We start from the raw sequence: 12,001 nt of genomic DNA on the forward strand, positions 1-12,001 counted from the left end.
TCTCTCTTGGCTCTTCATTTACATATGTACTTGATTTATGCCATGAGATAAATGCCATTTTACCTGTGGTGATGTAATAAATCATAAATCAATCAATAAGGAAAACCTTCCAGATCAGAGTTTATTTATTAATTAAAACTTTGAGTTTCTTTTTTATTTTTGCTCGATTAAAAACTTTGAATTTACCCTAAGAAAATAAGGGAAAGAGAAAAGGAAATTCCCATGCAAAAAGGCTATGACTATTAGGTTTTAAGGCCCACCAGGCACGAGAAATAAAGCTGTTGTTTCTCTTGTTCTAGACCAAGGTTGAGGGTGATATGGAGAAAACCAAACCCTTTTTCTCATGTTCTTTTTCCTCTTTTCTGCCCCGAAAGGAGAAACAAACTTTGAGAAAGACAAACTGACTGTACCAATTCCAAAGTTCCCATGGTATTTTGTGAGATTCGGTGCATGTATGGCCTTGTCTTCTTTACCTAACTGACTTATTCATTTATTTATTTATTGATCAAACACCTCTATTTGCTCAATTCGAAAGGACAGAATGAATTATTTTATTATTTTGCTTGTACATTCATTTAAGCAATTTGATGTCATATCCCAAATTGAATAATGTAGTCCCCCATGTTGCCTTTTACAGATGGAGGCTTTGCTCACATCCTGATTCATGCATCCTTTCCTTCTACTTGCTTCTACATGTTTAAACTTGTAAACAACACTTTGATTAAAAGAAAGTATTGGCAATTTGGCATGGTCGTCTCTCCCCAAACACGTGACTCTCATTCACCTCCATGATCATTTCTTTTATGCCATCTCCAACTGCAATGATGATGCAGCTCATCATTCTCCCCAGTCAAAGCTGGAGAGAACCCTCAACTTGGAGAAACATATATACACTTACATGGATCCATCATTCCAGCCTGTTGTAGGCTTTTGCTGAAACATCTGAATAAGATGGTTTTTCAATCTTTAACCTAATTCAGTTCATAGGAGTATCTAGCACCACAGTCAACTTATAGTTGTACCACCAGCATAGTTGCAGATGGCTAGCTGCTAAATTGGTTAAGTCATAATCTCTCTCTCTAATCTCATATATGAAAATTAGATCTCAATCTATACGATAAGAGATAATATTTTTTTTTATTTTTTTTCTGTTTTCAAAATACGAATATAAAATATTTCAATTGAAATCTCATATTTTAATTATTGAATACATGATCAAGAATTAATTACCATGTCCTTGATGATTTAGTAATGCCAACACATGTGCTACATTATCTTATTTCTTTATCATCAAGTTAACACTATTCAATTGTAAGGCAGTCATCCTCATATTTGATTACATGCACCAAACGGATCCTAACATTTGATTACTGAGATGTGGAGAGACATAAGAATCCAATTACCCTCCAATTCTTATGGAGCAGAAAAGAATGGAAATTTTAGTGAAAAGAAAAAGGAAATTAGGTTCTTTAATTTGCCCATATTGAACTGTGCTTATGAAGGAGGTGTGGTCCTGAATAGCTGCTTTGACCATTGACGAGCAAACTCGGATATGATTAAAGCCACAAGAAAAGTTATTTTTAAACTCAGTTGTTACCAAGATGCCAGCATAGAATCGGCCATGGTCACAATCTTGCCAGCAGACAAGCCCATAGTAGGCTTTGACGCCCCAAGAACATGCCGATCACTAAAAAAAGGGCTTAGTTAAACCTCAATAATAAAGCATGCTTTTTAACTTAAAAGAGAAGACAATAGATTTGGAGTTTTCTGATCCTGATAACTGCTAGTGGCATATTATAATCCAATATATTAACTTGACATGCAAGCCTGAAACCTTCCAAGAAATCCTCCCTCAAAAGAAGATGACTTCCTGTTTTCTTGAAGCAGCATTTCCCCCTCCTTTTTTTATTCATCGAGAATCTAATTAATTAGAAAAAGTGATCAAGTCCTTTAATGGGATTTAACTCAAGAGTTTGTATTGCATTACATCTATGCTGCCAGCCTAAGCAGGTGTTTATTTGACTGATTAGAAAGACTGTTAGAAGCTAATTGTAAGATACAGCATCTTGGATAGGTGTATTTCTTTCTATAAAGATGGTTCAAAGTTTAGACAGAGTCAAGCTATCCGAGTTAGAACTGATGGCAGACAGGGAATGCAATAGAGAAGCAGAAGCTGCCAGTAACAATGTTGCCGTTATCTTTGGGGTTACTGGGCTTGTTGGAAGAGAGCTAGCCAAAAGGCTAATCTCAAAATCCAAGTGGAAGGTCTATGGCATAGCTCGAAATCCCGAGAGGATACCAATCAAAAGTTCCGGCAGGTACCATTTCATATCCTGTGACCTGTTAGATCCTTTGGAAACCAAACAGAAACTCTCTGTTTTACAGGATGTGACTCACATGTTCTGGATCACCTGGGCAAGTCAGTATCCCCTGGATAGTCCAGAGTGCTGTGAGCAGAACAAGGCCATGATGTCCAATGCCTTGAGTGCCATGCTCCCAACAGCAAAGGCATTGAAGTATTTTTCTCTTCAAACTGGGATGAGTCATTATGCACCTGTAAAAGGGGAAACAGTTCATTTGTTTGACGAAGAATGGCCGAGGGGGGCAAATGCTAGCTGCAACTTTTATTATGTCCTGGAGGACTTGCTCCAGGAGACGCTGGCTGGTAAGGTGGCTTGGTCTGTGCATAGGCCTGGCTTGATAATGGGTAGTTCTCATAGGACTGTGTTCAATTTTATAGGAAGTTTATGTGTTTATGGTGCTATCTGTAAACATTTAAACCTCCCTTTTATGTTTGGAGGGACAAGGGAGTGTTGGGAAGAAAGCTATATGGATAGCTCTGATGCTCGGGTAGTAGCTGAACAGCAAATTTGGGCTGCCACAACTGATGAAATACCTTCCACTGATGGCCAGGCGTTCAACGCAATCAATGGTCCGAGTTTTACTTGGAAGCAGATATGGCCAACTCTTGGAAAGAAATTTGGAGTCACAGTGCCTGAAGACATGTTTTGGGAGGATTTCTGGTTTACAACAGCCATGAGAGACAAGAAAAAAGCATGGGAAGAAATTGTGATCAAGGAAAGTCTGATTCAGACAAAGATGGAAGATTTGGCCAATTGGCAATTCTTGGACATCTTGTTTCGGTTTCCTGTGAAATTGCTGGGGAGCCGAGGTAAAGTTGACCGCCTTGGCTTCACAATGAGATGCAAGACACTGGATTCAATCTTGTATTGGATTGATTTCATGAGAGATGAAAAGTTCATTCCCTAGACATTTCCTCCTCTTTTCTCTGTTAATTGTTTCTTCTCGATTTGATCTCTCCCTCATAGCTTGTTTGGTTTCATTTGGAAGCAAATCAATAGAGAAAAGACCCCCAAATTGTGATCACAGAAGTGCATTGCAAATTAAACAATGTAAATTTCTTGTCCACACAAATTTCCCTCTTGTTCCTGTTTTCGGAACTTAAACCATCAAAACAAGTCTATGCTGCACAGGGAGGGCATCATTGGCCCCCAATCATCTATTGTCTGAACTTATAGCAAGTGAGAATTAGACAGAGTTAAGGGAGAGAAAATGGAGTTCTGTACTTAAATGATTTTCAGTATGTGATTCCCGAGTTTGACCTTAATCAAGATGGTCATATGCAATAACAAATGCTACTGCTACAGTTACAATACTAGAGATCATTTGGTTTGTGTTTCCATTCTATGTTGTAATGGTCCTAAAGAATTCTTTCAGTCAAAATCTGTAATCAGTAGTAGTCAGTGGTTTGATCAGTTAGTTGCTATGCCAATGAGGACAAAGTTTAGACGGTACTAAAGAATGTTGGGAAGGATATCTGCATCTTGATGAAGTATTGGCTCAAAATTGGATGATGACCAACTGTCACGTGCATATGCACAGAGCTTTTGCAATAGTTAAATTTATCACTCATCTTTTCTGGAAGTTAAGAAATCTCACTGAGAAAGCAAAGGCACCAAAAAATAAGACCGAAAAGCCAACTAGTGCTGCCACTGAAGCTCCTATCATCCCAGAATCAATGCCGAAAACAGTGTGTATATACTCTTTCACAGTGCCTTGGAATGTTGGTTCGACAATCATGGTTTCCACATCACCAAGCTGAGAGCTGATGATACCATTTAAAGTCCATGCAGTAGGGGCGATGTAGTAGAACCAGATCCACCACCCCGGAATTCTCTGCAGTTCAAAACAGAAAAGGAAAAAGTTAATGTTGGTTAGTTTGGAAACCACTAGGGTTGTGCTCTAGAACATTAGATAAAATACAATTCTTTTTCATCATGTAATTTTCTATGGAAAGGAATCTAAACCCTTCTCCATCTAACCCCACCTCTATGGCTTGGCATCACATAAAGCACATACGTTTGGTAAGACACTCAAAGATTGTAAGGATAAACGTGGACAAAAGCATATAACACTCTTCCACTATGAGTAGATTTCAGATAGGCATATCCAGTTTTTATCAGAACACAACGCTGTTCAAACATCTCATCCTATAGCCATTATATTTAACGAACAAAAAGTGTCAACTGATAAAGCATATAACTAAGGGAATGGCAAGAAAAGAAACATAGCTGAAACACATTACCAAAATAAGATTCAACTTCATATGACTTCTTTTAAATTGCAATTTGGAAAAATCACACCCCTTACATGTAGTCAATGTGCTTCTGATGTGATGATTTGACATAATATGGAAGAAATTAGAAACCGAATTGGATAAGTAAAATCAACATGAATGTACTTGAGGCATGCTGGACGCTCTTTAGTCAAAAGCACACTTACTAACGTTGCTGTTCACAACGAATTGAAAAAAGAAAATAACTTGGCAGAAAGTCTTTTAAACTACTGGCCAAAAGCCATGGTTACAATAAAAAACATATCCCAGATATTTATTTGTAGAGTACTACCACATATTTTATAACAACAAATGCCCCAATTTCCTTATTATGGAACATATTGCCTACTTGCAAATTTTATCAAGTTGCCCTTCAAAGGCTTGTAGCAAATTACCAGTCTAACAATGCTTCTTAACCAATTAAAGAAGATGGAAAAGGTCTAGAGAAATATTATTAACTCCATTGAAAGAGATCAGCTGTAGAATATGCAGAGGGCAGTGTACTACTTACCGGCTTTGGGATAAGAAAACCTGAGAGGAGATTCCATAAAGAGTAAAACGCAGAAGAGACGACAGCAGCCATATGCTGAGAAGGTGTGAGACCAACAACCATCAAACCATAAAAGGTAAAGTAGGTGAAGGTAAGGAACATGAAGAGAAGATAGAGGAAAATTTTTCCTGCAAAAAAGAGAGATTCTTATAAGTAAACATTCCTTTGGTTTCAAAAGTACGCATTTCATTGCTTTTGTCTTCTAGTAATTACTAATTATTATAATCAGAAATGGATTCATGGAACACTTTTGTTCCACATCAAAGAAAAAAAAACGACAAATCACTTTTTCCTGTTTAATATTGAATAATAAAGAACATAAAGACAACATGTCAATGAAAGACCGGCTAGCTTATCATTCTCCAACAGGTTGGCTCCCCTTGGAGTTGATCAGTTGAGGATAGGTAAATCCAAACCGATTAATATAGTAATAAAATAACCTTCAAAACCAAAACATCAAACCCTTTATAAAATTCACCAATCTTCAATATCCAATCCACAGAAGAGTCTGGCATAATTGACTGTGCTTACCAAGCAAAGAAGACTGACTGTCTATTGTCATTCATTGCTCAATAGCCAGACGGGACATACAAAGAAACTATTAGTAAACATTTTTCATTTATCCAGTTCATTCATCTGAAGAGGCTGTTATATCTGTGACTTGTTTCATACATAAGTTTTCTGTTTGTTGAATATAAAGCCCTGTTTGTTTAGTGAACAAGGCTGGGAATGCTCAAACCAAATACTTTTTGAAAATTCAGGAATCAATTTCTAAGAAAATTTTATTGTTCGCTCAGTGAATAAACTCCAAGCAGTTTTGGACCCCTCCCCCACCAAAAACGGCATATATGATCTTCCTATTAATGGATCAAAGCTATCTAATCAATTACTAACTTAATTAGCACGGAAAGATATATTGAAAAAAGAATCAAAGACAATTGGTCTAAATTTGAGCAGTAAGGCTGGGGGACGGTTTGGGTCAAAATCTTTAAGTTTAATTCCTGATGCTCTTTTTTGTACTTTATAATAACATCAGGGCAACCATCACTCTTGGTACAAAAAGGCATTGGTAAAGAAAGATACAGAATCTTACCAGCTGTTCTTTCAAAGTTAATCATGAAATATGTGATGACCCCATATAAAATTGTCTGAACAGCAATGTATGGGAGCTCCACAAGACCCTGTTCATGAAAGAATTGAAAGATTTTACCAATTCAGTCAAAATAAACAGTACTGAAAATAAATTTCTTTCAGGACCATGCCAATTACCTGGGCTGCTGCATAAGCAGTGGGAGCATACATTCCTGCTGCTTTCTCTCTATAGAATACTGTTCTCTCAATGGACACAATTGGTTGTACTGAGGAAGCATTACTGACCCCAAGAAACAAGCATGAGGCATAAAGGGCACCCATAACCATAAACAAACCTTGAGTTGTATCTCTGCAGAAACAATTTATATACCGAATGGTTTAGTAGGTTTGTAACAATGGCAGAAAAAAGTGACACCATAAATATACAAAAAAATCTTCTTTTCAAGGACAATGTTTATAGAATTAAAAAATAAGGTAGTGTTTAAAATAAAATTAACTGGAAATGAGTTTACATTAATAGCCTACTCTTGAATATTATGAAATTCAAAAGGGGAAAAAGAAATATTCATCATAAACAGAGCCCAAAATAACGAAACAATAATTTATCAAAATCAACAATGAAGGTCCAAATACAAACAATGATTTTGTTCAAGCCATTTTCTAAGTATTTGAAGTTTTAGCACAGAAACATGAAATAACTAAGATTACTTACCTTTGGGAACCAACATCCCAGAACACGGAGCCTAATATTAGTGCAAACACCATTGTAAAGACCAATCTCACCAAGTTGTATTGTGGACTTCTCCAATACACAAGGTTTTGCTTCCTCAGGCAAATCAGAAACTGAGACAGTTGATTTTGCGAGTATGTGGAAGAAAACTTTAAAGGTTGTGAACCAGGAGGTGGAACACTCAGACGCATAATGGAATCTTCCACTTCCCTATAACAGAATTAAAAATATTCATTTATGAATGCCAAAGCAAAGTAATTTAAGAACCCAAGGCAGGTTGATTTAACCACACCAAAGAACAAAGTATAGATTGAGTACTTGTCTCATCTTGCTTGGATTAGTAACATGACATCACAATGATTACCTGTACTGCTCAGAATTTCTGTATACATCTGCGAAGTCTCTACCAATTCTCTGCTCTACTGCAGGGCTAGTAACCTCAAGCATCCACGTTGCCGGGTTGTATCCATATGGAATTGATGGAATTCCACTAATTCCCTGCATAAAGAGAACAAATGTGAAACCTCTCCTAAAGAATTGCCATTCTCATCATTAGTATTTTAAATTGTGAATATGCTGAAATCTCGGTAGATAACTACATAAAAGTCTCAAGGTATAAGAAAAAATAATATGTGCTCCAAGGATGGATTACATTCAAATGGAACTTTCAGAAATTAGAAAAGAAAACTTCGGATTTAAAGGATATAGCTTGTCATTGGTGTTAATGTTGTATACTAATTACTCTCAAGTGTTCCAGATAGTCTGGAACCATAAAATGCCAAATAAAGATCTCACATGTATCTGAGAGTAACCTTTTTGAGCATGATGCTAATAACTCGTGAAATATCTGTAACATATCACTCAAGACTTGCAACCTTCAATGAAAAATTTGTAACTTTTCCAAGTTTATTTCTTGAACTTCTTAATTTTTCTGTAACTGATGTGTCAAAATTTATCAACACCATGCTTCTAGTAGTAAATAACGCAGGCCAGGACCATCTTTGCCTTCAAAATGTGTTAAGGGTCAAAAGACAGAGGAAGGCTACTTGCACTTTTGTAGCTTAGACATAAGAACGACAAGAAAATGAAGGAACAAAAGCTCTGTTCATGAGCAAATATAAAAGAGGGTATCATCTTGGTCTGTTACCTTTTTCTCCTTGATACAATGATGAAGTATACGAATTCAAGAACCTAAAAATAATAATAACAATGACAATGCAAGGTCACCTGGAAATAGTTTATCAAAATCTGTGAGTTAGCTCCAAGCTTTCCTCCATATATAACCTGACCTCCTCGTTTCATAAGCAGCAGCTGCATAAGAAAATTTATGGGCAAATTCATATGAAAAGACACAAACATGTATTATGCAGAACTCTTGTATTAACTTTGAAATATAAAAACTATAATCAGTCTCACCTCATCAAATGATTCAAAAATTTCAATACTGGGTTGGTGAATAGTGCACACCACAGTTCTTCCAGTATCAACAGTATTACGAACAGTTCTCATCACAATTGCTGCTGCCCGTGCATCAAGTCCAGATGTAGGTTCATCCATGAAAATAATGGAAGGATTTGCAACAAGCTCCACTGCAATAGTTAAACGTTTCCTCTGCTCTGTTGATAAGCCACTGCTACCTGGTAAACCAACTAAAGCGTTCCTAAGTGTATCAAGCTCTACCAAACGCATCACTTCTTCAACAAACTCCTGTAAGGAAATGCAGAAAAATTATATAAAAAATGCAGTGAAAGTAACTAGATTAAAACAAATATAAATGTACAAAGTGTTATCAGCTCACATGTCTCTGGACTTTGCTAATTTCTTTCGGAAGGCGAAGACTGGAGGAAAACCAGAGAGACTCCTCAACTGTCACTTGAGGAGAATGTATATCATTTTGCTCAACATATCCAGAAACTCTGGCAAATGTCTTCTGTTCCTTTGGGTAACCTGATATCTTAATATCCCCTTCGATGTATCCGCTAGTTTTCCTTCCAGCAAGCACATCCATCAAGGTAGTCTTTCCTGCTCCACTTGACCCGACTAATGCTGTAAGAACACCCGGTGAGAATACTCCACTAACATTTGACAAGAGCTGCAATCGCCTTTCAGGTATGCCTTGTGCGCTCATTTCCTGAGATATTCAACCAGAAGAAATAGGAAAATGGAAAAAGAAGGTTTCACATTAGTTAGAGGTATCCAAAACTCCAAGAACCAAAAACCACGAGACAAACAAACCTTGGGCATATCGACAAAGTAATTGATATTATGAAAAGTCATTGTTAATGGTTGAAATGGCAGAATCATTCCCTTCGTTTTACTGCCGCGGTTATCAGACGGAACACCTGATTCCAAGTGCTCACTTTCAACTGCATAGATCAGCCATAATTTTGTGAAGGAATGATCAGATTTCTTTAAAAGAGCCACGGATGCCCCACACATTGCAAAGTAAAATGATGTTATCATAGATGACTAACCATCATTCCTAACAGAATTTTCTTCTGAGTCATCAAGTGGAATAATTGCCTTGGCTTTTCTGAGAGCTACCGTGAACAAATATAACAGAAAGACTTCTATGAGTATTTAGTTACATAAAGTGTGGAGAAAGAAAGCTGTATATGCATTTGATAAGAAAAAGGAAAACTCACGATTAAGGTACGCTAGGGCCAGCGTTAGAATGATGTTGAAAAGCACAGCATAAAGTAATAACACACCAACTCCAAGCCAATACCAATATCCATCAGAAGGTAGACCATGTGAATAAAGAATGTTGTATCCGACAGTATTGTTCCCAATAGCAGATATCTGCAAGATAGGCTTAAAAATTACACGCCTAGGCATATAAACCGATATCAATTTACAGAAAATTGATGGAAGTGTTTATTAATGCACCTTATTCCACCTTGTGGCAGTGAATTCATTAACAGAAATTGCTCTTTGTCCGTACTGTAGTGGTGACAACCAAGAAGCCCAAACCCACCATGGTTTAACCTTGTCTGAAAAATGAATAATCAACCAATCAACCAACACTATCTTATCTTCCATTCCGAAGTAAAACTTACCACATCATACCTTTTGGTATAAGAAATCCACCCAACAAAAATATAACTAAAAGTGCAGCCGATCCAAATGTGTTTGCAACGACTGTATCTCGTGCGATTCCAGCCAACATTCGGAATAGACCAATTGCCATTTGGTGCACTGCAAAATTTAGGAACATGAAGCGGAAAAACCTGCATTTAAAAACAAGAATTAATTGGAAGAAATAACTAAGAGAGAAAAACATCATCCATCAGAGTGAGTGAAATAGAAGATACCTCCCAGCAGCAGGGGCAAAACCAACACTGTAGTATACAACAGAAGACCATACAACCGACTCAACAACGGAGTAGGGTACACGTAGAATCCAACTGACCACAGACCATACCCATGCAGGATGAAATAGATTATCTCGCTGCTTGTAAAAGACTGGGAGTCGAAATATCAGAAGGGGTAGCTCGGAAAATCCATTGAACATCATATGCACTACCCCAAAGAAAAGGCAAGAGAGGTAGAGGTTGCCATTAGTCTCATCAACTGGATGTACTCTTGTTCGCAGAAAAATTGTGCTTGTGACAAATCCAACAAATGCAACCTTAAAGATGTGTAATACATAGATTTCAAAAGTGAAATACAATTAGAAAGACGTGAAAAAAAATAATAAAAAAATCATAGTAATAAGTTCTTATGTAATAGTAGTCAATAAACGGAAAAAAGAGGCAAGGTAAAAGACCTCCTACAAAATACTCAGTCAATTCTAAACTAACAAAGCAGAAGTATTTTTTGTAGCAGCCTATTTGCCCTGCATCTTGGATAAATAAAATGTCCATTTTTCCAAAATCAAAAAGAACAAAGTGCAAGTAACACACTAACAGTCCATATATTATCAAATCATAGCTGGTTAAGAATATTGGTATACACATCGTGAAGTAAAATTCAGAGGTAATCATATATAACAATTGCAGAAGTGGCAAGCGAAGCTTACCTGGCATGTCCTGAAAATGTAAAGAAAACTATGCCTGCTGATTAGTAGTTTTTCTCGTGCAAAGCACGTTCTCAAAAGTTCCCATTTTGATGCAGCAAATCTTGTTTTGGACAAAGCTGAAGGATGACTTCGGGATTTATCATATGGAACACTAAGTGTTGACTCTAGAGACCTTCCGAATCTGGAATTTTTAAATGCATTGGCCATTTCTGAAACAGGAATGAACACATATGGCTTTGAAGGATCAGCCCAGTATTGAGCTTGATCCTTTTTAGAGGTCACCTAGCAAGTGTAACTTGTTAGGCAAATAGTTAAAGAAGATCTAAACATAGAAGCAGCAGCAAGGAAAGTAAATACCTCTTGAAGAAAATCTGCAACACCCTTACGCGGTGGCAATTTGAATCCTAATGACTCAAAGAATTCCAAAACTTCTGCTCGATGGCCCTGATACACCATATATCCTTCTGATAATAGAACTAGGTCATCAAATAGCTCAAATGTCTCAGGTGCAGGTTGTAGAAGAGCCATAAGTACAGTTCCTTCCATTAGATGAACAAAATTTCGCACACATTTTACAATTTGGAATGTTGTAGAGCTATCAAGTCCAGTTGATATTTCATCCATAAAAAGAGTTTTTCTCGGCCCAACAACCATCTCTCCTGCATAAGGATTGTGCTGACTGTTAAAAAATAACGGGGAGTATCACAGAATGGAGACTGGATTATTAAAATCATTCAAACTTTAGATTCTCTAAACTAAGTTCAAAATAAATGATAAGCCTCAATAAAGCCATTGATATTTGCAGAACTAATTTATATTGCATTAAAAACCTTAACCAATTAGTTAACCGTCCTCAACCAAGCATCCTCCTATAGTGCACATGTTTGTGGTGTGAAAATAACTTGTAGAGAACGGTAATTTCACCATTATACATCAAACCTTCCCACGAAGTCATCAACATTTAGAACAAAT

The 12,001-nt window shown here is 36.9% G+C and overlaps 2 protein-coding genes across 2 annotated transcripts in view; one reads left to right on the top strand and one right to left on the bottom strand.

Annotated features, from left to right (window-relative positions):
* Positions 1-1,473: 1,473 nt before the first annotated feature.
* On the top strand, positions 1,474-3,422 carry LOC110411805 (NAD(P)-binding Rossmann-fold superfamily protein). Its single transcript, XM_021422119.1, has one exon. The coding sequence runs from the start codon at positions 2,095-2,097 to the stop codon at positions 3,268-3,270; it is 1,176 nt and encodes a 391-aa protein (XP_021277794.1). The 5' UTR covers positions 1,474-2,094; the 3' UTR covers positions 3,271-3,422.
* Positions 3,423-3,559: 137 nt separating this feature from the next.
* Positions 3,560-12,001, bottom strand: part of ABCG31 (pleiotropic drug resistance 3) — an 11,345-nt gene continuing 2,903 nt past the window's right edge. The window contains exons 8-24 of the mRNA XM_021422118.1: positions 11,387-11,688; positions 11,030-11,311; positions 10,323-10,639; positions 10,078-10,238; positions 9,898-10,001; positions 9,654-9,810; positions 9,483-9,548; positions 9,244-9,374; positions 8,807-9,139; positions 8,425-8,715; positions 8,236-8,319; positions 7,373-7,506; positions 6,991-7,218; positions 6,456-6,627; positions 6,280-6,367; positions 5,148-5,314; positions 3,560-4,197 (exon numbers count right to left, since the gene is read on the bottom strand). Coding sequence (XP_021277793.1) covers positions 3,931-4,197; positions 5,148-5,314; positions 6,280-6,367; positions 6,456-6,627; positions 6,991-7,218; positions 7,373-7,506; positions 8,236-8,319; positions 8,425-8,715; positions 8,807-9,139; positions 9,244-9,374; positions 9,483-9,548; positions 9,654-9,810; positions 9,898-10,001; positions 10,078-10,238; positions 10,323-10,639; positions 11,030-11,311; positions 11,387-11,688 — 3,284 coding nt within the window. The 3' untranslated portion in view covers positions 3,560-3,930. The remainder of the gene's footprint in view (positions 4,198-5,147; positions 5,315-6,279; positions 6,368-6,455; positions 6,628-6,990; positions 7,219-7,372; positions 7,507-8,235; positions 8,320-8,424; positions 8,716-8,806; positions 9,140-9,243; positions 9,375-9,482; positions 9,549-9,653; positions 9,811-9,897; positions 10,002-10,077; positions 10,239-10,322; positions 10,640-11,029; positions 11,312-11,386; positions 11,689-12,001) is intronic.

Source organism: Theobroma umbraticum, unplaced genomic scaffold (genome assembly GCF_002168275.2).
Source record: "Theobroma umbraticum cultivar Fairchild unplaced genomic scaffold, ASM216827v3 scaffold_95.0, whole genome shotgun sequence".
Lineage (NCBI taxonomy): Eukaryota > Viridiplantae > Streptophyta > Magnoliopsida > Malvales > Malvaceae > Theobroma > Theobroma umbraticum.

What these genes read in the sequence shown, in the direction of transcription:
- LOC110411805 (XM_021422119.1), top strand. Translation starts at nt 2,095, where the DNA reads ATGGTTCAAAGTTTAGACAGAGTCAAGCTATCCGAGTTAGAACTGATG.